Here is a 24,561-nt window from a genome sequence, read left to right on the forward strand (position 1 = left end):
ATGGTACTTATAGGTTATACAACAATTATCGTCTCTAAAAAAAAAAAAGAAGGTAAACTGTCTACCACTTCCATACTTCAAGGCACCAAATAAACACTAGTATTAATTTACAAGGCATTTAATGAACAATGATTCGAAGATAACAATAAATATTTGGCAAGCCCAATTTTTTTTCCCCCAAATCTCTCTCATATTCGTTTTTTTTTCTTCCCCTTTTTGTTTGGTCCTATAGAAAACAAACCAGAGAAACAAATAGAAAAATCCAATCTTAACTGGATAACCTTTTTTAAAACAAAAAAAAACATATATATTCTATAAACACTTTTCTCCTATCTTGCAAAACCTTTTTGCCTTCTCTAGCTGTGAAGAAGTCTCGCAATTCATGAGCAACTCTGCACTTCTCCAATCCTGCAGGAACCTTTTGCAAATCAACTTACATCTCCCACCACCAAAGAAGCAAACTTATAATTTAAATCTCTTCTACAACACTACTTTAATATTTCTGACTGTTCCCTCCCTCCCCCTCCTTCCTCCCAATTGTTCTTTTCCATCTGTTTTCTTTTTTATTAGTGGCTGTTCTGTTTTGAGGAGAAGTACCTTCCCAAAAAACAAAGAAAAACCACCACACCAATAATCCCATTTTTTCAAAGACCTCAATTTTTTTTTGGCTTATAGGTCCTCAAGCCTCCTCTTCTTGGCTACTGGACTCGTATGAGAAGAGTTTGCACATGACCCAACTGCTGCATCATCAGTTTTACAACTGAAGCATGCAGCATCCAGCACACCAATGGGACTTTGGGGCACAGATGGAGCCGAGGCACTTGGGAAATCTCCTAATGATGACACCTCTTTTAACAATTCCACACACTTGATCACTCTGTCCTGCAATATTGCCATTTATAAAAAAGCCAAAAAGATAATAATGTTTAGATTAGGAGGAAATATGAATGGTTGTTAGGCTAAAATGATAAGATGAAACACTAGAAGTAGATGATGCATCATTTATATGTCTCCCCTACTCCTCCTCCTTGGACCACAGTATTTACCTTTTGTACATGCTGAATTAGAAGAGCAGATATTGCTGTCTCAATATCCACTGCTTGAGCTTCTCCTGCAACAGAAATTGCCACTGCTGCAGCAATTTCAGATGGCCTGTATTCCAAGAAATCAATCCCTGCATTCAATTTCCACCCACCCAACTATTAGCCATCTTTCTTTTCAACCAAATTAATCAACGATGATCAATTTTGTTTAAGCGCACTTAGTTATAGGACCTTTAAATGTGCCTAATATGAGCTGCGTCGCTCTAGTAATTGAAGAACTTGAGCTACTTCGATCACCACCACCTATCTTCTCAAGGAAATAGTCCAGGAATGAGAACGGAGTGACTGCTTGCATTCTCCATTTCAGCTCCCCCAGCACAAGCAACTCCATTCTTTGAACATGTTTCGCCTTAAATGATTTCGAATCACCAACCTGCCAGTAAATGCGATCATCATCTTGAACAAATTTTCGGGAAATGAAACAGCGGAAAAACTTCTGACAGAGGTAAAGTTAAAGAAACTTCATCACATCTTCACCAAAATATCTTGGATTAGAAGAACTTCAGTCTCTTCCATCTTGGCCGCAAGAGTCAAACAAGCAATGGCCAACAAGTGCATCGCCCATGGCTTCTCCTGATGCAAAAACAAGGAATGCAATCAGCATCATGATTGAATACAAGGCAAAAGCATGTGAACTAACTAACCAAAATGCAATGCCATCACATCTTAGTATTTGATTGAGTATTCAGTAGTACTTACGGGTTGCTCATGAACAGACAGGAATCTGTCCAGGTAGTTCAAAGCCAAATATAAGCTCAGAGGTCCAAAATTGAAACGGGCATGAACCTGTAACGGTAGTATCACGATAAATGTCAGAAATGCTACGCAACCGATTCATCATAAAGAACGTATAAATTGATCATCTTAATCGAACACGGAATCTGTTTAAATTCACTAGAATTCAATAAAAGGAAAAGAATTACAGGTAATTCATTGAACTTCTGAATGAGGACAATAAATGTTACTGAACAAGACAAGGAAAAAATATAACTCCAACTTTAGACAGCCAAGAATTGGTTGTCTACAAAAAAGAGGAAGGAAAGTAACGTCTAATGGAAAGATCAGCATTAGCAAAAACAAAAAACTCCACCTAACACAATTCAGGTTTCGTGTCAATGTAATAGAAAGTAGGATTCCATCACCAACCCCCCCAGCAAAAAAAAAAAAAGCATCCTACTTCTTCAAGCACCTAGGGAGCTAATAAGAACTTGGTGATTTTATAAGACATCGTCGTCATCATCTGCAAAAGCAAGAAAAAGAACAGCTGGACATCATCAAAGCCAATTCTAAGTATGATAACGCAAACCAAATATCGAAATGACAATCAACAATCCTTCTAGGAAACTGATTCCATCTAATACGTTCTTTCATTAGGATTACTGAATAAAGCTATTATAAACACTTAGAACTGCAAACATGTGAACAAAACAGTGGATCAGGGAAAAAGTGATTTTGCCAGGATTTGACCAACCTTTTTAACCCAGTCCATAGCAATCTGTCTAGCACCCAAATCCAAGTCCCCATTTTTCAACCTCTTGAGGTAATCTGTGGCAGGCAAATGCTCACATTCCTTTTTGATCATCAAAGCCAAGAACTCTTCACTTGGCAATGGCAGACCAATCAAAATCTCCTTCCCTCCATAAAAACCCATGTTTTGATTATTCTTTTGATGCTTTCCTTGATGCCATATATCATCAAACTCCTCCGTAACCACTCCATAATCAAAAACCTCATCACCATCATCACCAAAAACACTACTGTCGTCCTCTGCACAGAGAAGGCTCGACATAGAACAATCAAAACTTGGTGCCATTTTCCTCAAAAAACTTGTTTTTTTTCTAATGATGAAAAAAATAATATTAGTTTTTTTATTTTTATTTTTTTATCACTTCTTATATAAGCCCTTTAGTCACCTGTCCACAAAAGACTCAATCTTGATTTTCTCAAGCTTGGATAGCTACAACCAGAAAAAGGGATGGAACAGTTTTCTGTTTTACAAACAATGTACAGTGTATCAAGAAGAAATGAATGAAGAATGTAATCAAGAAATGAACATTTGATAACAAAATACTTGGACAGTAACAGAAGGGCCTCTTTCTTTGGGTTGGAGAGGAAGGAGGAGGGGGCTGCTGGTGGTGATGGTTTTGGAGGAGGAGGAGGGACAGGGAGGGATGAAGGGAGAAAACAGAGGCGGGGTTTTGGCCGGATCACAATGAAATGAGGCTAGCAAAATATAGGCAAATTGGGGTGGAAAGTTAGAAAGATTTGGAGAGAAGTGTCGAGCTTAAAAAAAAAAAAAAGAAAAAGAAAAAAGCAAAGAAAATGAAAACAGAGTGACAGCCAGAGAGGAGTGCTCAGTGCTGTGATGTTGTCCTAATAAAATGTGTGTAACAGTAGAGGGTGTACGCGTGTATATATGGTGATGCCTAAAATGAATCGAATGCTTTTACACAATTATCAATTAAGGGAAAATGATGGAGATAAAGGGAAAATACTTATGGGATTTTATATTTCTTTTCTAATAATTGCTACGTGAGTATAATTGAATGGTTACGTTGGGACACCCTCTTATCCAATATGTTACATTGAGACACACCTTGGATCCAAAGGGAAAATACTCGCGAGAATTTTGAACTTGTTTATTAATAACTATGGCACGATAATAATTGATCGATTACGGTGAGACACACCTTCCCCAAAAACCCTAAACCTAACGGTTATTTTTTTTGAAATGAATTGGAGCAGCGTGATTGCACTTAATTAATTATCTTTCTCTTTACGAGTTATATATATATATACAAGTAAAACTCTATATTGAGAAAGCTGTATTATCTTTTATTTTACACTTTTTTTATTATTTTTTTGTCAACTTTTATCTAACACTTTCAGGAATGCTATCTATTTAGCATTTCATTAGCAAAACAATGAAGTACAAGACATGCTACAAATAAGTCACGTAACTCATAGGCATAAAAATGCAACATAGAATTAAAAAAAAAAAAAAAAATCGTGTACATGCATCCTAGATTAGATTTGTACCTGTTAATTTGCAATGAATTTCAGAGAATGTTGTTGTTTCCTTGGTTGCTTTTTGAGTGTATATACATTATTGAATTTGGTAAAGAAAGTGAATACTTGGGGTACAAAAAATTCTAATGGCTAGATAGACCACTAAATTTTTGACTAAAAGAAGCAAGGACAAATGAGCGAATTTACAACCAGAAAATTGGCTTTCTTTGAATGAGGATATTATTCACTTAATAGTTCGTTAGAATGTAGGAAAAATTCTTTGGATGCCCAAGAAGGCAAGGATGAAAATGACGTGTGTTTATTATTATTATTTATATATATATTTTTTTTGTTTTTACTGCTGATTGATAAAGGACTTGTTTGGCATTTGATTGTGGTCCAGGGATAATTTTGAGAATTCGGGAAGAAAGAGAGCGACCAATCGGGAATGATTTTGTCTTTTGCTCCTGGGGTACTGACACGTGGGCTCTCTGAGTCTCGTTAGTTGTGTGCTTCCACTTAGACAATGCAATTATGAGCGTACAATGTACTACAATTAGTCCTTTCCCTCTGCTCTTCATTACTCGCTACTGCTAGTAGGTATTTCCAGCTATTTTTGACAAAAAGTAATAAATAATAAAAAGAACAAAAGTCAATTGCAAAAACTACTAATGCTCATATCTAGAAGTATGCCTTCAAGAATTATTTGTCACATAAGAGTCGGAAAAATTGTTCAAAGCGTGTCTTATATTTCGTTAAATAAATTTTTTCATCGTTCATTTTTTAAATTATACTAACTTTACATTTTTTATAAAATTAAGTCAATAAATTTTAGTTTCAATCTAGATTTTCAATTACATTTTATCCTGCATTCATCACATGACCGATATATGATTATTTTTTTAGTGGTAAAAATGTTAGATCTCGTTTGTAATTAAACAAATAATTTGATTTATATTCAATTTTGTCCTTAAAAAAGGATAATTTGACCCAAAATCTATATTCATTTTTTGCCAATAAAAAAAAAAAGGGACCTGAACATACAAAAGTGATTGTATGTGGATCATGTGGTGATTTTTAGGATAAACAGTGGTAAAAAATTTAGGTAAGAACCAAATTTTGCAAACTTAAATTCGTAAAAGATGCAAAGTTATCACTTTAAAAGTGAAAGATAAAAAAAATTGTTTTGACAAAATGTGCGAAAGACGTTTTAAACGATTTTCGCATAAGAATATAAGAATGCCTATGAGTACATATATTTTTATGTTTATACAACTCTTTTATTCTCAATTTTTTATGAATACATGCTCATTGACGACTTTTCAAGTAATGAGATCGACCAATGTAATCTTTTTCTCATTTAGCAAGGAAGAAAAGTTTTACAACGTGAATTAAAAATGCACGGATGTTCCTATTTATGAAAATCCTTTTCACATAAATTGGTAGTAATTAATATCCTCATAAGCAACAAAAATTTCAATGGCCTAACATTATTGACTAGAATAGAATCGACTGCATTTTCTTGTTTCACAAGTGACAACGTTCATCATGATACCATTAATTTGACACCAAAGTTACCGGTCCAATATACTCTCATACTTGGCTATCTCCATCTCCAAATATTGTCATTGCATTTATAATTCTAATCTTTTATATTTGTGAATGTATCATTTCATGGAGGAAGAACAGCTATTTACCATGGATGAAAATACGCATGGAATCAGACTAAAAAGTGTCTGGCTTACCTAATTCTACTGCCACGTAAAGTCTCATCCTTGACCTCATCATGATTGAATGTAACATCTTTTAGCTGAACCAAATCAACTCGCAACTCTAGCTGTTGAAATTGGTAGACTAGCAGCATATTGATTAACATCAAGTAGCATTCTTGTACTTTTCCCTCCTCTATTCTTCACATTTGATTGTAACTTTGCTAGGTGGTCAGTCAGCGGACTCAATCTAAAGTTAGTGAGAGATAACACATAAGTTAACAGGGAAAAGGAAAAAAAAAACTAGATAGAACCGTAAGAAAAAATTATGGAATATCAACTAGATAATAATGTGTTTATATGGTCATATCTAAAGATATATCATTGCCGATGACCCCAAAGCTTCAAGTTAATGATGAACTATGAGAAAATCTCCAGAGTGTCATCTGCAGCATTGGATGAAATTAAAGGGTTACTGACCAAGGCATCACAAAAAGAAATGGCCTTTTGCTTTTGATTGCTTTTGGGAGCGTCTGAGTTGGGGCCTCTGCCAATGTGATATCAAAAAGTACAAATTTTTTCCTATTATTCAGCGATGACTGTTTGATTAGGACAGTTTTGATTCCAAACTCGGTGTAAATTCTGGATTATGTGGGATAGCAGTAATTAGTTAGAGGAATAATGATGGATGTATTATTGAAGTTTAAAATGTGGAATACTACTGCTTCTTGATATGTATATATATATGTAGAGTTTTAGAAACTAGTAATAATTTCCCGTAATGTTGAATCTATATATTACTACATAGATAGGTAATCTAACTTCGATTGTATCTGATAGCAAGTAATTGGGGGAATTTTTGAGAAATTAAAGTAAACTGATACCCCTATTAATTAAAGCTACAATTTTGGAGTAGGATAGACGGTAAGAAGAAGATGGCTCCCCCTCCTTAGGTTACCTTCTTGAACTTAAGGGAGTGAATGATTTGGATAGAAAAGAAGAGAAAGACTGATTTTCCTTTGTTTGATAGTTTTAAGTAGGAAAGAAAAGAAAGGAAATGAGAGGATGAATAGTGACAAAAATATTTCCTCCCAAATTGGAAAGAAATGGAGAGAAAGTTTGGAGAAAGCTTGTTAATTTTTCTAAAATGCCTATTTTGTCCTTAAAAATGCTTTGAATAAATATTTAATGACTTCCATATCCAAAATCATTCCACTAATTCTCAAAACTCCCAAACAATATAACAATCTCTTCTCTTCTCTCATAACTTAAGCTTTCCCTTCTTTTCTTTTCTATCCTAAACTCCCAAACTAAGCCTAAACCTCGGTTGACAGATTGTAATCCCTTTTAATTTTATGTATAGGCCCTTAATTTTTATTACATTTTTTGTCTTAATAAGTTAATATTTTTTTTAAAAAGAAGGCAAGTTGGACTGCTGCATGACTTAAATTAGACGCACAAGAAGAGCAAGAATTCTTGAGCATTTAATTCTTGTTTTAATTGATGAGCTGATTAATGTGGTTTGGCTGTTGGCTAGAGGAGGGCCATCACACAAGTCATTTCATGAAATGCAATACGACAGAGTCCAAAAATCAATGCCCCTGATCAAGAAGTCGGTTGATTCCGTATTTCCAGACAAAAATTTGGTCCAAGACCATTTTGTTGATAATCGGTCACTCAATTTTCCAGCAGCAGCAATCATAATGATCTCAATGCAGTACTACACGTTAATTTAATCTGATTTAATTTTGATCAACACCAGTTCATATGGATATGATGATAAGTTGTTGCTTACTTTGAATTGACCAAAATTTTTTTTTTCTAGCAGCATTGTTCATGGTAATAATTGGTTAATTCAACGGTAAAATTGCATGATTTGGACCACAATCTCACTGGGCAATGCGTTATTAACTTAGGATGCTTCATGTTTTTTCACAAACAACGCATTCTCTCTCAGACATGCTTACAAGGGATTCCCTAAAGAGACTTTAGGACACAAATTTCAAACCCTTTTTCCTCAAATTCTTTGAAACTGTCTCTTTTTTCTACACTTTTGAATTCACCTTTTCGTGTCTCTCTCTTTTTTCCTTTCACAGTTTTCTCACCTGATGAAATTCTTCGCTGTCCCTTTTGTCTTTGAACCAAGTCGAGTAGTAAGGTCATATGGGATCATGTCAGGTTTTGCATGCAGCAATGGGAGTCTCAATCTCAATGCCAAATTGCCAATGGCTGATGGGGTTCTTCTCTTTTTTTAAAAAAAAAAAAAAATTATAAGAGGAATAAAGAGAGAGAGAGAGAAGCAGGAGTGAGTAAGAGAGGGGTCTGAAAGATGGTCTCTCTCTATCTGTTGAAGACTTTTTTAACTTTGGTCTAAAAGATGGTCTATTCTTACTGTTTGAGATCCGAGCTCTCCAGAGTGTCATTCACACCCCCATGACTTATTTTTTTTTAACCTATCCTCATGCTTCAAATTGTCTTCCTTTATTCTACTAATCTTTTTTCTTCCTTTCTTTTTTTTTTACTGCTCCAAAACCCAAGAAGTAATGTCTCATAGTATATTATAGCATTGAACAGACGAGTCTCTATGTCTATGGCCATCTTCCTCTCTTTCTCACCAGTCTTGGTGTGTGCCTAACTAGTGTGGGGTTTCTGGGGATAAGGGGACGGTGCATGTGTTTTTGTTCTTGTCTCAAGTATGATCCCATCCGTATGATTTATCTCTGTGTCGTTGCTTGAGCATTTATATGTGCAAAAATGATTTTTTCCTAACTTATGTTTCATTTTACAATGGATTACATGAATACACTGTGGACCACATGGTTAGCTTTTGATTTTATTCTAAACGAGTCAAGTCAAGTCGTGTCAAATTTTAGCCAAATCAAACTGAATTCAGTTCAATTTTCAATCTAATCTCAAACTCGACTCAATAGCATGACTTAATCGGCTCGAGTTCGACTTAATTGGCTTGACGTCTACACAAGCTTTTATTGAGTTTGCTCATGAGCGCCTTAGAACTAACTTGGTTCGTTTGTACGTAGTTTTAGTTCTAGTGCAGTTATCTTATAGATACCATTGTATCCTAGCAGCATCTTTTGGAACTCCGGTTTTAAATGTAGAGGAAAAATCACAAAGCTAGCTAACATTTGAAGAAACCAAAGGTTTTATCAATATCAATCTATCAACTTGCAGGGAATAAGAAATTGTTTTCCATTCAATTGTGAGTAGACATCAGGGACTTGTTTTTTAATAAATTAACCATCAGATTACTTTTTCGAAAATTCAATATAGATGTAAAGGGCTGATATAAGCAGCATGTAATCTCCCTATACATGTTGCAAGGTTACGTTATGAAAAAAAAAATGCACCATTGGTAATTAAGGCATAGCTTCGAAGTCTTTAAAAGCGTTTAGGTGAGTAGAAATGATGAGGATTATTCAAGAATCGAAGTCAATTTGTTTAATAAAAAGAAGATATCAATGAACTTCTATGAAATGGTTCGACCAATTACTTTGATCGTGGAATATCATTGAGAAATAGAAATCCGTGTTATCAAAGGATTTCCTGTGATTATTTCTAGTAATATGTAACGAGTCGACCATCCACTTTGGTATCTTATTGAACAAAAATGATGATATTGTTCCTTCATGGATCGTTAAAATGATAATTGATACAACCGAACTACAGGCAATTAATTCTTTTTGCAAATTGGAATCCCTAAAAGAAGTCTACGGGATCATATGAATACTTATCCCCATCGCATTTTCAATATCATTTAGATCAGAGAAGAGCGCCTGTGGTGAGAGTTAAAGAATTTCTTGCTGTTTACTGGCAACTAATTTATCAAGGGTAGGAACGAAGACAATTTTGAGTTATTAACAATGAGGAAAAAGCTGCTTGTTTTTTAGGCCAATAAAAGAGAGAGGGAGACAGACTATATATACATATATGAACAAAAACTAGTACGTGCCTAGTGTAGAATTTCTCCTTTTGATTTTGCTTAAATCACAAGAAACAAAGTAGAGTCACTCATCATTTAACAAGATTAATGTAAAGATTCTGCTGTGTTAACAGATATAGCTGCTGCAACAAGGAAGCCAACCAGATGAAAACACGGATGTATTCTTCATTACTGGAAAAAGCTACCATTGCTTAACGTACGTGTATTCAGTCGTGTCGTGTATGCAGAAACAAGCAGATGTATTCTTTCTCGCAAGTGCTGTATTTTCTTCTCAATTTTCACTCATTTTTCTGTATCATATATATGGCCAGAAGTCAGAACCACTACTGAAGAATTACATACTAAAAAGGCAAGAGCTGGGTGCAGATCGTCAGCATTTGAGAGAGATTAATTTACTTAGTTGGAGTCTAATGCCAACACTTGGACGTATAATAATCGTGGTGGAGAAAGGAAAATATATCGTCTGCCTGCAGGTTGTGGCTAGTAGGCCATTTTGGCCCTGTATTTGCAGGCATGTGCAACTAGTCCAACACTGTGGTCCGCCACCACAACCGTCCCGAACATCCGCCGTATCTCCTGTGTCTCCACCACCAGGTTCCCCTCCAAACCCCAACCCCAAAAAAATTACTATAGTTTGCAGTGGCCATGTCATCTAATCTTACCACCTCATTGGTGCTCACATTCAAGGTTTTGCGTTGTATATTAGTCAATTGGGGTGGGGTTGGCAAAATTTTTGTCTTACACCAACTAAAATCAATCTCTACATGCCTATAGTGTATGTATATAAGCATTTTGTATTTTCTATATCAATATACAGAGAGATTTTACTGTCCCTTTTGGATATCATACCGTTACTATTGAAAGATGAAAGACGTATTTTTGATCCTTGGATAGTAGCAGTTTTAAATGATTTAAACTATAAAGTGTATCTTTATTGAAAGATGCCCTAAATTAAGGGATTATAGAAATTTTCTATTATATATGTCTAAATTATAACGACTTTTCATTTTAGTGACACCATAAAGCAAATTTATGATTCTGAAATTTACAAAAAAGTGTTTGATGGAGTTGTTGACACAACTGCAATTTTTTTTTTTGGGTAATGTTATTTGCACTCTGACGATCCTATTTTTATTTTGATAAGACCATTTTATCCCTTCCCTAAATTCTTCTTCTTGTCTATGAGTTAACTTTACTAGATTTTTTTCTTACATTCTAAAACCATAAGCTATATTGAAATTTTTTTTTTGGACTAATGATTATGATTTAAAATAGCAGTGGCAAAAAGGTGGAAATACTAGCATTAGAATTACAAAAGTATTTTGCCTTTTTTTTTTGTGTGGGGGGGGGGGGGGGTTGGGCAAGGGGGCACTAAGGGACCACAGGCCCTTTGGGGAAGACTGGAGGGAAAAGAAAGAGAGATGAGCAATGTGCAAAAAATTAAGGAACTGTTGTCCCTGTTGGAAGTGTTGATGCTGAAGCCTACAAAAATTTGCGATGGTCAAATCATCGAAATCAAAATGCTCTGCTCTCTCTCTCTGATAATCAAAGTACTAATCAGTACAGATTAATTATTTTAAAGGGGAGTTGCTTTGGTTGGGAGTATTCATCCCCTTACTAAGAATTAGGGAAGTGTGTACACGTGAGTTCAGAATCTCCAGATTCTGATGGGTGGTCCAACTACCTCTCTCTCTTTTTTTTTCTTCTTCTTCTTTTTTTTTTTGTCTCTCTTATTTTTTATTGAATAAAAATTACAATTATGTTTAGATGCATAACAATTACAAATAGTACCGATCTAGAATTATAATATCTAAATGAAAGCGGCCGGTGAAAAAGCTGGGCAGCCTCTCCCGACCCGCAGAGGATTAGTTGGATCATTAGGTATTACCAGTCCGAAAATCCAGATACCTCTGTGTTGAAAAAAAAAATGAAATAAACTACTACAGTAATATTTTTAAGGTAATTCTGCAAGATTGAATTGTATACTTATTGGGAGATTGTATCGTATCGATCCATTTGATGAGATCACAAAGGCTCAAAATTAATTAAGTATTTACATTAGTCTCTAATGAGAACGCTTGCTTAGCTTGAGAGTTTCTCTCTTAAATTGATTGATTTAGCTAGTTAAAATTTATTTTATATCTCAAGATTTACTAGCCCCAGCCCCAAAAAAATATTAACAAATAGAGGGCCCAACGCAACAAAATTTAGCCCATATGGATAGTCAGTGATTCAGCATCAGCCAGTTGGGTGCTGGGCTGCTGGCAGTACTCAAAGGCCCATTAGTCATCTCAACTTCAAACTATCCAATTAATTGTAAGAGTGGAGTTTGCAATTTATAGAGCTATAGTTATGAGTGCTATGGTTGGTTTAACAAGAGGAATGGAAGTGAGATGAATTTTCAACATGCTTGGAGAACTTGTTAATAATTTTCAACATGCTGTAAATATTTGTACAACATCTCTCGCCTTTACAAAAATTGCTACAAAATTATTTATCTTTGAAACGGGGTCCATAGAATTGCGTCCGCCTTTATACAAATAGATTCCAAATTATTTATCTTCGAAACTTGAATTCAATACCTTCCACTTATAAAAAAAATGTAGAAAATAATATTTGAAACGAAAATTAATATAGTAGATACTTTAGCCCCTCATTGCCACGGAAAATAAACAAAAATAGAACACCGAGAATCTAGATTTTATGGGCTTAAAGCCCATGCCCCTTCCAGTCTGGTTCTATAGGCTGGACCCCATTGACACAGAGCGGAGTCTGGATCCTCTTTAAGCCTAGAAAGTTGAATTTTCTTTGTTTGGCTGATTTTTTGAGGAAAGAAGAGAAAGGATACGGACAAACGAAATGCAGGCTACAGATAAGGAAAAAAAGCTCAGTCCAATTTCTTATTGCAAAAAACTTGTTGATGTTTCTGTAATAAAAGTATTGATGCAAGATAGAATGATTTTGAATCCAAATTTTTTTTTCTCATTATCGACTTCTTAAATTTCACTCCTTCCTAGTTAACAGAAAAAAAAAAAAATCTAAATATCACCTTGACATTCAATTAACCTTAGAAGAAAAATTACATTCACATTTTTATATTTCAGCCCAAATGCTGAATGATACGAAAACAAGCACACCACTAACACTAAGGCACCTTCTTGAATGTTACATTACATCGAGAAGGCCCAAAACCAAGTTTCCTCAGCAAAGCAACATACCTTTCTTTCATTTTGAGCCTGAATAATGGACAAATTCCTTTCCACCCCCAACCTCGTCGGTTGGGAATAAATCACCCACTAAGGAAACAGTAGTTGGTAGTACTATAAAACCCCACCAAGTTCCAATCTTAAATGGCATTAAAGCTCTCATCTTTAGTATCATCTTCAGTAGTTCGTCGCCGATTACCATTAGTAGGTGCTTTCTGTGTCCTAAGCTTCGGTCTTTCCAATCTCTGCCCCTCTTTTAATCCCTCCTCTAAAACGGGTTGTGCTCAATCCCTCCACTTTCTCCCAATCTTGGGGTAATTTCTCTATTCTACATTTTTATGTGTATTCTTGCTCAATTTTGATTTCTTGGCACTTTTCGGTGAAATTAATTGCCCTTTTTTTTAACTAAATTTGCAGATCAAAAGTTGGTAGTAGTGTTCATAGTACAAATAGGATAAGGATGGAAGCAAGCAGCAAAACTGTTCCCAGCATTGTTGTCTATGTCACTGTTCCAAATAAAGAAGCTGGTAAGTGGGGTTATTGTTGTTTATTGGTTTTTTATCCATATGTTTGTGATATTATGTATTTGTTAAATAGTTGACTGTATATAAAGTTTTGGACTAGTGAGCCTGAATGTGGCTATCTTAATAAATTCTGCTATTAGTTCATACTTTTGGGTTTTGTTGATTTTGTACCGTATGGATGCATGATTCGGTTTATTCATGAGTTCGAACATTTAAACTAATCGATGTTTATCTGCCAATTTTAAGTTTTGATACAAACTTTCAGGGCATCATCCTGTTGATAAGCTTTGTGATTGCTTAAACGAAACATGTTTATGCCTTTCTGGTTGTGTTCAGGAACTGGCAAGGCTGATCAAAGGAGAAGATTTTGATGTGGGGTTTTTTTTTTAAAAACAAAATTATAGGTTAGGACTAGGGGAATCAAATAGCAATGAAGGGCACAAACTTTAAGTAGTATAGATCTTGAATAACAGCTGTTTGAAATTTGTACATTCTTCTCTCCTGATACCATAATATTTAGAAAAATTGCTCTATCATACTTGAATGTGGACATATGACCATTTCCTCACCATTTGCTGCTCATCATGCTGTATCCTGGTTTGCAGCCTTCTGCGAGTAATGCATTAGAGTACCAAAACAACTTGTTAAATGGTAAATCTGTGCCTGTGCTTATTGATGCAGGTAAGAAACTGGCAGAAAGCATAGTTAAAGAAAAGCTTGCAGCCTGTGTAAACCGAGTTCCAGGTATGCACTTTTCCCACTTGCTTTAGATGTTGAACTTATTATTCTTTTTTCTCTTCGCCCTTTTTTGGTGTTCGACTAGGTTGCTGAATTACCTACCCTTCTAATCATTTACAAGTATGCAGACAGTGTGATATTTGATGGTAAAAGTCTATGATTGATGTTCTCGGCAAGTACTTTGATTTTTTCAATTGCAGCCTTCTAAGCTCAATAGGTTTTGCTATAAAATTGCTAGAAAGAATTTGAAAAATTAATTGAAGCATTCCTCGTGTCAAAATAAGTTTTGAACATCTATCTCATCTTTTTTTGTTTTTTGGTTATTAATTTCTATCTCATTTGATGTGTCAAATCTGTTCATTGCATTCTTTTATGACGTTACACATTATTTTACAATGTCAGGCTCCTGTGCTCCTCAGTTAACGTCACAGGGGTTGTCAAAATTTTCACTGCTTTGAGAATTCTTAATCTTGTCTGGGTCTTGTGTTCTTTGTTGAAGGATTGAGCAAAACCTGTTGCTCTTTCACAAATTTCTTTGATAGCGGTTGCATGTCATAGTTGCACTAGTATATTTCTAATATGTCATTCGTACGTTATTTAGTGGCATTGGCATATCAATGATAATCTGGGGCAAAGCATGTCACAGATGGAGTCTGAAATTAAGGGAATGTCCTTCTTGGCTACCAAAATATGAAAGTAAATTGCACCTGATGCCTGAGTGAAATAAATTGAGCACTTCAATTAACTCCTCAACATAAATAGTGAATTAACTCTTCAAAAGTTCCTGTCCCTAAATATCATTTCTCTGTGGTTTGCAGGAATAGAGTCTGTTTATGAGTGGAAAGGGGAGGTAAGATCTCTAATTGTCAAATACTTTAGAAAAATGATAAACATTGATACATAAGTTTCAGCTATCGAAAATCTTTTTGGTTTGATTTTCTTTCAAGTTTTCCCTTTTGTACTGTTGATTGCAGGTGCAGACAGATCCTGAAGAGTTGCTAATAATTAAGACTAGGGAATCACTTTTGGATGCTCTGACAGAGCATGTCAAGGCAAATCACGAATACGAGTAAGAGTTGCTTCTGCAGATTTTTTGTATATTTTAACATGCAATGACACTTAAATAGTTTAATTGATCAAGAACTTCTAGTTACTGATATGCTGTAAGACGGGTTGGTTACCGAATGGGGTAAAAGTAAAGGCTATTCTAGTTTTAACAGTATCTACGATCATTGAGATGGCAACATGCAAGTTTATGGCTGCATGAGAACTGGGATTTTATAAATTTTATTTTAACTTCTGTTCTTTGTCTGCATGTGTTCTGGTAGGGTGCCAGAAGTGATCGCCTTGCCCATAACCGGTGGCAACCTCCAATATCTTGAATGGATAAAGAATAGCACAAGGGACTGAACTGGTTAAAGCCAAGACTATATACAGGAATATGCATCTTTTGTTGGAATAAATAAATTCCCTTTTGGTTGTATATATAGCACTGTGTGCATACTGTCGCATGAGCAGAGGATGTTTATGTTGCCTTTTAATAGATTGGATTGGATATTGTTTGCCTGAACCACTGTACGTTTGACGCATCCATGACCTGTTTTTCAACTCCAGGAAAAAGGGAAGGATAAAAAAAACCATGACAGGAGCAGCCAATATATTCTCTCTCTCTGCTGTTTTAGCACTAGAAAGTAGATTCTGATAAAACTTACAAGTAAATTAGCAATGTAGCTGTGGTTTTCTGCTTCGAGGGTGAGTGATTTAACTACTGGATTCTGGCAACGCTTTCCCGAAACTAGCAGCCCAGCCCTACTTCCCCAATAATGCTGAGATTAGCAACTATTGCTTTCAATAGGGCTGGAATTACTTTGATTTGAATTTCACAGATATAGTTTAACCCACCCCCCCCCCAAAAAAAACCAAAAAAAAAAAAGAAGAAAACGAAGAAGAAAACACATAACCGCCGCACCCAACCCCAATCCAGATGGGAAAAGGAAAAAAAACCGTAAGTCACGTAGAGAAACAATCAGGTTACTTTGAAACAAATTCATTTACTAGACATAGACGTGAAAATAATTAAACATGGAGAAAAGAATATGAACCAAAGGAACACGAGAAAGTCATCCAACTATGGGCATCAAGGGAAAGTCATCCAAAACAAATGGCAAGCGTGCATCCATGGGATGGGAAAGCAAATGCCGGGTGGCTCTTGATCACTACGTGTTAACTGATAAACAAAAGATCCTAGGGATGATGATATGTTAAATCTGGATGCCAAGCTCAACCTAATTGCAGGGTTCATTCAGTTCCATCAAACTGCAGACTACTTTAGTCGTGTGCATTCGGTTCCATCAACCACCTGATGATATTTGTATAGCAAAACGGTAGAAGCCAAAGGAAGACATGCAAGAGCCAAGACTGACCCCAAAAAATTTAAAGACAGCAGCAGTATTGGCAACTATCACTGGCATTAGTTCCATCACAAATCATTCTATAATCAACTAGGATTGGTCTGAATTAAAAGATATCATGTCACAGCTTGACACCCTGCTTCTTAGACAACACTCCATTAGTCAGCACAAACAAATGACACTTGAAGCCCACCTCCTTGAGGGGAGGTTGACCAACTGTTGCATAAAGATCAGGGCTCATCCAACTGATCCTGCATGAAGACCAGCACACATGTAAGTACCATTTTTACAAGAGGATACAAAGGTGATCAATTATTGACTCTCAGCCCATGCAAATGGGGAACCTACAGTGATACTCGTACAATACCTGAGCATCTGACGTCCAGAGAGTTAGGTTATCCCTCAGTAGTTGCATGATCAGGGTGCTGTCCTTGTAAGATTCTTCACCCAACGTGTCCAGCTCAGCTATGGCTTCCTCAAATGCCTTTACAGGAGCATGTAGAAGGACCAGATTAATAAATTCTACCAAACTTAAAAAAGATGACTAATCATGCAGGCAGCTCCGTTTTATAAATGGAAAAATGTACAACATGGTATAACATGCAGCAAAAATTCCAAAGGAAATTTTAATCCAATGCCTCACCCAATTAGCCAACCAGAGGTTTTCCTCTTAAGAGGAAGTTCGGTCAATAAACCATTTACTTATTATACTCTCCTTCCTAAACTTTAGGGACTTCTAGATACTGGACCATGCAATTTGCAGTCTACACATGCTTAAGTGGAAGCATGTCCACTCATCTAGATCTAGAAAGGTTGTTTCTTTCAAAAGCTATTTTCCTTTTTCCCTTTGTGTATCCATATTTAATCAAGAATACTCACAACATCAAAAGAATCAATCAAAACCAACAAAACATACACTCCTGTCTGATCAAATAGCTGCACAAATGGCAATTGCAACGCAAACCAAAAAAGCATTTAAATCTATCCCGAGCAATTCCAATAACCAAGTTCATCGATATTTAGCATCTTTTCCAGAATACATTGTCAACCTAGCTTCTAACCAGTCATGTACATTAAATCAAAATTTCACATACCATGCAGTTGCAGATTACAACTGGACACAAGTGATACACAGGAAGCACGTGTCAATCAAAGTAAAGATAAAAACAAAGTTGTGATGACAGAATACCAATAAAAAATATACTTTTTCCAGGAAGAAGATGCAGGAGATTACCTGTTTCGCCATACTACAAGCTTTGTCTGATGAGTTAAGAATTTCATAGTAGAACACTGAGAAATTGAGTGCTAGCCCCAGCCTAATAGGATGAGTGGGGGGAAGATCTGCCAGTGCAATTTCCTTCAAATGCAACAGAAAGAATAACATGTTACAGTATTGAAACAGCACCCTTATCACAGAACTCAAAATGCAGCCATTCAATAAACGACAGGTACGCCTATTCAAGCAAGCTTTCATCTTGTCATTCAAACTACAGTACTCATTAACTCAAACCCAAATATTTAACACATCATAAAGTAGTTCTTTAATACAAAAATCCAGTCTGTTAGCCACCATTACAAATGCATACCTCTTACATATATATATCTATCACGAAAATAACCATTTATCTGCATTCATTACCAACTTCAATATTTACAAACTGTATTCCATTTAAAACTTCCAAAAGAAGAACAAGTATCCTCACTTAGAAGAATGCATGATGTAAGAGACTACTAGACATGGAAAGCACTCCAATTAAAAGTGAGTCCAGCACTCCTCTTGGAAATGGTTAATCAGTACCAACACAGACAATGACTTCTGCATGTATTTTCCATATGCTCACAAAGGAAAAAATCAAAGCAATACAAGAAAAAATGAAAAAGTAGCTATACTTGTATTGAGAAATATCCTGGTGAATTCCCTAGCCTATTTGACTACCCAACAACTTGTCCTACACCACTTTCCTTAGCAGTTATAAATTCTTTTCCATTTGCTTTTTATCTCTTTAAAATTAACCTGAGCTAACTAACAGACTCAACAGCCAAAATCAGTCTCTTCTAGAACAGTAACTGGATATACATGGTAAAGCATGCAAAAAGCCAACGGAGTCATAAGCATTCATGTTCTATTCTAAGATCGCAAACACAAACACAAATTACCAAGCTACTTGCTCAAACTCTTATTTTAAACGACTCAAATAGAGCTCTCCAAAATGCAATATACATTTTGAAATGGGAAATCCAACAATATTCCACCTCAACGTACTGTAATGAAAGAGACTGAACAACCTTGTATCACTACTAAATTTATCAGACACTAAAAGTACATAATCGCAGCCAGTAATTCCAGCACAGAACCTTAGCAACAAAGCCAACAGCTAACTCTCCAAATAGCTAGAGGACAAAATTAGAAGTGATACATGTACCGTGCATATAGATCGACATAGGTGCCTTAATATCAAACTGTCTGGCAAATCTGAGCTCAAAATCCTAAAGATGATTGCAAAAGATTAAACTAAGCAGTCATAGCCAGAAATATATCGAATTTCAGTCAAACTCTAAAATTACTTACCACTTGAGAATTAAATACAACTGTATACGAAAAAAGAAGGTACAAACGTTCAAGTATACCTGAGCAGCCTTGTAAGCATTCATAGTATCATCAGCAGCCTCCTTACGCTCATCTCCAACCTTAAACTCGGCCAAGTAGCGATGATAATCCCCCTTCATCTTCAAGTAAAAAACCTTAGACTCACTAGAGGAAGCGGAAGGCACCAGATTTGAGTCCAGAAGCTTCAAAATCCCGGCACAAATTTGACTCAGCTCATTCTCAACCTTAGATCTGTACTCCTTGACCAAAACAACGTGGTCTTCGTTCTTCCTGGATTCTTCCTTCTGCTCAATCGACGAAACGATCCTCCACGCGGCGCGGAGGGAGCCGATCACGTTCTTGTACGCCACCGACAGCAGGTTGCGCTCCTCCACCGTGAGTTCGGCGCTAGGGGTGGCGCTGAGAACTAGCTTGTCCATGAACTGTACCATCTCCTCGTAGCGTTCAGCTTGCTCCGCTAGCTTCGCCATGTAGACGTACTGCTCTCGCGTGAGGTTGTCCGGGACGCCGGCGGCGAGTGAGGTGGCCATTTCCAGTTAGAGAGAGAATTTAGAGCAAGGAAGTGTGTGGGGGTAGTGAGAGAAAGTGCGGAAGTTAATGTGCAGTTTATTCCGAGTCTGCGGTGAATATTTGGATATTTATCCTGTGGTTGACAACGTGGAAATAGGATGGCTGCCGGGTGGTGGGCTGTTTAGGGCGTGTTTGGTTTTCACGTAATATAAGATTTTTCAATTCTTTTTTATAATACTAATTTATTACTAGTAAGTTTTTTATAATACAAAATTTGGTTAAGCAAATAATTATCCTAACACTGACAATAACAGTCAAACAAGACTTAATGTTGTGTTGTGTTCTATAATATACAAATAAATAGATTAAATTTGATTTTTTTTATTGTCTAGTTCAGCTTTGATGAGTTTAAATAACTAGACGATTTATAGTTCACCATAAACTCAATAAGACGTTGGAACAAAATTAAATATCTTATATGTATCATTATCAATATCTTCAATAGTAAAAATATTTCTTTTTTAAAATTGATATGCACTACATTCTTTTAAAGTTCTAAGCTTCCAACATATTAGGCTTTCCTAATTAGTTCTTATATACATTGAAAGTGTATACACTATTACTGTTAGACTCATGACATGTGCGTAAAAGTTGAATTTCAAATTCAAATTATGCATAGTTGTCATTTAGTCAATGAAGACGAGTTTATACACTGTCAGTGCAGGAAAGATTAATCCTATAGACCTTCTGCAGTAATAAACAGTAAAACCTAAATAGTATGCATTTGACAAACGCTGCCTTGCTGGTTGCCACGTTGGAAGCACGTAGCAGTTCCAGCTTTCCACCAGGCGCCGTCGTTTACGCTTGTAAACAAAATCAGACGCCTTGGGGCCTCCATCCTCCAGCCATGTCTCTGCTTTATGGTACGATTTTCTTCGTAGCCTTCTTTTTTTTGAATATAAGTTAAGTTAATTTATCAGATTTGGTGTCAAATAATCTGCATAGGGTTTTGGCGTATGGTTCAGTTGATATGGGCCATGAATTTGCTGGCAACAATAAATAATTAGGCATTGATAGTTCATATGTCTTAGAATTATGATGTTTCATTGTTTACATCGTATTAGCTGGCTGGAGATTGAAAGAAGAATAATTTAAGATCAATGATTTATTTTACCCCTCTGGCCATTGTTCAGATAATAGTACTAGTTATTGTTGATTGGCTAGACTTAAAAGAGATTCAAAGAAGAATAATTTAAAATCAATAATTCATGTTACCTCTCTGGCAATTGTTCAGATAATAATGGTTGTTTGGAATAGGCTAGAATTCTGCAATTTAAATAGGAAAAACAGTGGCAAGCAAATACTGGTTGTGCAGTATTTAGATTGTAATTTTTTTTGTTGGGGTGATTTTTTGGTACTTGACATTTCTGAGGAGAAAGAAATTGAATCCGAGGAACGATAAGAGTAATGGAAATAAGAAAGAGAATTGATTATTAGCTACTTTGGCACTGTGTTCGCCTAATTAGCAATTTCTCATACAGGTGGTGTGCAAATGGATGTTTGATTCTCAGCGACTATGAACTTCTGCAAGACATTTAAAACTTTGTGGATTCAATGAAACTTGTTCAAAAGGGTCGTTCTTTTTCCTCTACTTCCGAGTCATTATCATCTCCAATTCGATGGATCTCTCCTCTCCAATCTGTCAAAAACACTACCGAGAAACTGGATTCTCCTGTCGAGGCCTCAGACACTGTTGTAGGAGTGTCAAGAAAAAGCAAGTTCATAACACACGCATCTACCGTTGACTTGATAAAACGTCAGAAAGATCCAGAACATGCTCTAGAAATTTTTAATAGGGCAGCAGAGCAGAAGGGTTTTAGTCATAACAATTCCACTTATGCTGTTATTCTCCATAAGCTTGCACAGTGCAAGAGATTCAGGGCTGTTGACAGAGTGCTTCATCAAATGACTTATGAAACTTGCAAGTTCAATGAGGGCATATTCATTAATCTCATGAAGCATTTTTCAAAGTCCTCTATGCCTGATAAGGTACTACATATGTTCTATGCAATTGAACCAATTGCTCGTGAAAAGCCTTCTTTGAAAGCCATCAGTACATGTCTTAATTTACTGGTTGACGAGAACCAGATTGATCTGGCAAGGACATTTCTCTTGGATGCTCAGAAGAACCTCCACTTAGAGCCCAACTCGTGCATTTTCAACATCCTGGTTAAATATCACTGCAAGAAGGGGGACATTGAATCTGCATTTGAAGTGGTGAAACAGATGAGGTCGGCTGAAATATCTTATCCTGACTTGATCACCTATTCAACTCTTATGGATGGTCTTTGTGGTTGTGGAAGGTTGGAAGAAGCTGTTCAATTGTTTGAGGAAATGGTTTCGAAAGATCAGATATTACCGGATGCTTTAACTTACAATGTTTTGATAAATGGCTTCTCTCGTGCTGGAAAAGCTGATAGAGCTAAGAAGATAATGGACTTCATGAAGAAAAATGGGTGCAACCCAAATGTATTTAATTACTCCTCTCTCATGAATGGTTTTTGTAAGGAAGGAAGGTTGGACGATGCCAAGGAGGCATTTAATGAGATGAAGGCTGCTGAGCTGAAGCCTGATACGGTTGGATATACAACCTTAATAGATTGTTTATGTAGGGCTGATAGAGTTGATGAAGCTGTTGAGTTACTCAAAGAGATGAAAGGAACTGAGTCCAAAGCTGATGCAGTTACATATAATATTATACTTGGAGGACTTTGCCGAGGAAACAGATTTGATGAGGCTCTCGATCTGATTGAGAGGTTGCCTTATCAGGGTGTCAGTCTAAACAAGGCAAGTTATAGGATTGTGTTGAACTCCTTATGCAAGGAAAGTGAACTGGATAGGGCAACAGAACTTGTTGGCTTGATGCTTGTCAGGGGGTTTCTGCCACATTTTGCCACCTCAAATGAGTTTCTGGTTTCTCTGTGCGAGGCTGGAAAAGCAGCCAATGCTGTTGTTGTATTATTTGGGTTGGTTGAGATGGGCTTCAAACCTGAGCCTCATACATGGGCTCTGTTAGTTGATGTGTTTTGCAGGGAGAGAAAACTATTGCCTACATTTCAATTACTTGATGAATTAGTCAGCAAGGTTGGCCATTGAAGTGCATATGGGTCTTAAGGCAAAAAAAATGGTGCAGATGGGGGTTAAAATGAAAAAGAAGAGTATTGGGTACTATACCAGCATAACATTGTGAATTCAGCGTATCATTTTTGAATCCCAAGATGTTGCAACTTCAGCTTCAAATAATAATAACATCTTGGTAATTTCATGGTAAAAGTGCTGGTACTTCCATGCTTGTACTGCTTTGGGGAAAAAATGCAAGAATATCAGGGTTAATTCCATGCTTGTACTTCCATGCTTGTACTTCCATTATGCTAGAATTTGAGAAAGAATCAAGTATTCATTTTACTGCAGGAATTGAAGGATCAACATATTCTTATTTATGTCTGGCAGAGGCAGATTTTGGAAAGAGTAGAGACTGATGAAGAGTATAATATTGCAACTTCCAAGTCAAAAGCATATGCCCTTTGCTTCTCAACAATGACGCTACTACTATGTTTGAGTTGCTTGGTTTGACAGTGTTCTTTGCCTTTTGACGTCCATATTTGCTCTTTGAAGTGACTGAGATTCTCAGGATAGAACATCTGGTTCTCTGATAGACAAGCCACATTTTATATGTTAACCTCAAGCTGGTCATTCCATATTTGTGGGGCTCCTGGCCTTAGAATTTCTAACGAGATTACAACTGCAATAGTTTCCCTGGCTAAGAATGCAGGACTAGGATTCATCAAACCACTTGATGGAGATAGTGCAACTCTGAACCAGATGTTGCAGCTGTCTTGGTGATTAAAATGAAAGATGTTTTTGTAGTACTTCATAACATTTGGCCACAGACTATGGTTGATAAGATTTTGTTTGTCTTGCTCGTAACTGAGTGAGCTTGTTTTTTTAACTCTTCCTATTGCTCTTAACCTATACACCTATTTGCTTTCTCAAGACCCTGAAAAGGTTTTCCCAAAATGGATAGATGAAAACTAAGATCGATTTCTCTTTTTCGGTCTTGTTTCCATCCTGTGATCAACGAAGTTAGTTGTTAATTAATCCAATGCCTTCAGGTGTTTCCGAGTGTTGATGATTCAAACGGGACAAGTGCAGCTTTCAGAAGAAATTGCGAGGCAGTTTGAAGGAATAATTCCTTGAATGTGAATCCCGAAAGGGGGGTATTGGCAAAGGTCTCTGGTAGCCTGTCAAAATTCTAAAAACGCACAATGGACATGGTTCCATCAAAGAACAAAAAGTTTTGTTGTGTCTTTGGAAAGACATGCTAAGTTCTCAGTGCTGAAGTTATTCCCTACTCTTCTCGATGGTAAAACCACTGAATAAGGTTTAATCACGACATAAAATCACCCCAGACGGGAGACTCCTTGAAAAATGAATATTTGCCTCCTACTTGTGGTCTTCTCGCTGCAGTCCACAGCATAAACAAAGTGTTGCAAATGAGAAGAACGAAAATAAAACTAGAATATAGGAGGACAAACAGGAATGAGAAATGTCATTAATGCACAGCGTCACATACACCAAATCACTTTCCATCAGTCTTCAATACCTCAGTTAGAGGTGTAAACGAACTTAGTTAAGCTGAATACCTTAGTGTTCAAGTTTGTTTGATTATTTTAACGAGTTTAAAATTTTGTTTAATTTTAGTTTGTTTATTTGTTGAACCGAACT

The 24,561-nt window shown here is 36.2% G+C and overlaps 4 protein-coding genes across 4 annotated transcripts; 2 read left to right on the forward strand and 2 right to left on the reverse strand.

Annotated features, from left to right (window-relative positions):
- Positions 1–669: 669 nt before the first annotated feature.
- LOC113750712 (cyclin-D4-1-like) lies at positions 670–2,916 on the reverse strand. Its single transcript, XM_027294659.1, has 6 exons — positions 2,575–2,916; positions 1,803–1,889; positions 1,581–1,676; positions 1,275–1,476; positions 1,047–1,174; positions 670–882 (listed from the first exon to the last, which is right to left on the reverse strand). The coding sequence occupies exons 1-6, from the start codon at positions 2,914–2,916 to the stop codon at positions 670–672; spliced, it is 1,068 nt and encodes a 355-aa protein (XP_027150460.1).
- Positions 2,917–13,029: 10,113 nt separating this feature from the next.
- On the forward strand, positions 13,030–15,916 carry LOC113749063 (protein CutA, chloroplastic). The gene is made up of 6 exons (XM_027292709.1): positions 13,030–13,299; positions 13,403–13,512; positions 14,191–14,253; positions 15,066–15,097; positions 15,222–15,316; positions 15,576–15,916. The coding sequence occupies exons 1-6, from the start codon at positions 13,130–13,132 to the stop codon at positions 15,655–15,657; spliced, it is 552 nt and encodes a 183-aa protein (XP_027148510.1). The 5' UTR covers positions 13,030–13,129; the 3' UTR covers positions 15,658–15,916.
- A 428-nt stretch (positions 15,917–16,344) lies between these two features.
- On the reverse strand, positions 16,345–19,873 carry LOC113748763 (14-3-3 protein 10). The gene is made up of 4 exons (XM_027292310.1): positions 19,287–19,873; positions 17,893–18,015; positions 17,026–17,142; positions 16,345–16,909 (listed from the first exon to the last, which is right to left on the reverse strand). Exons 1-4 carry the CDS (start codon positions 19,794–19,796, stop codon positions 16,889–16,891), a joined length of 771 nt encoding a protein of 256 aa, XP_027148111.1. The 5' UTR covers positions 19,797–19,873; the 3' UTR covers positions 16,345–16,888.
- Positions 19,874–20,609: 736 nt separating this feature from the next.
- Positions 20,610–23,763, forward strand: LOC113748663 (pentatricopeptide repeat-containing protein At5g18475). Its single transcript, XM_027292174.1, has 2 exons — positions 20,610–20,699; positions 21,318–23,763. Exon 2 carries the CDS (start codon positions 21,391–21,393, stop codon positions 22,930–22,932), a length of 1,542 nt encoding a protein of 513 aa, XP_027147975.1. The 5' UTR covers positions 20,610–20,699; positions 21,318–21,390; the 3' UTR covers positions 22,933–23,763.
- Positions 23,764–24,561: the final 798 nt, after the last annotated feature.

Source organism: Coffea eugenioides, chromosome 10 (assembly GCF_003713205.1).
Source record: "Coffea eugenioides isolate CCC68of chromosome 10, Ceug_1.0, whole genome shotgun sequence".
Lineage (NCBI taxonomy): Eukaryota > Viridiplantae > Streptophyta > Magnoliopsida > Gentianales > Rubiaceae > Coffea > Coffea eugenioides.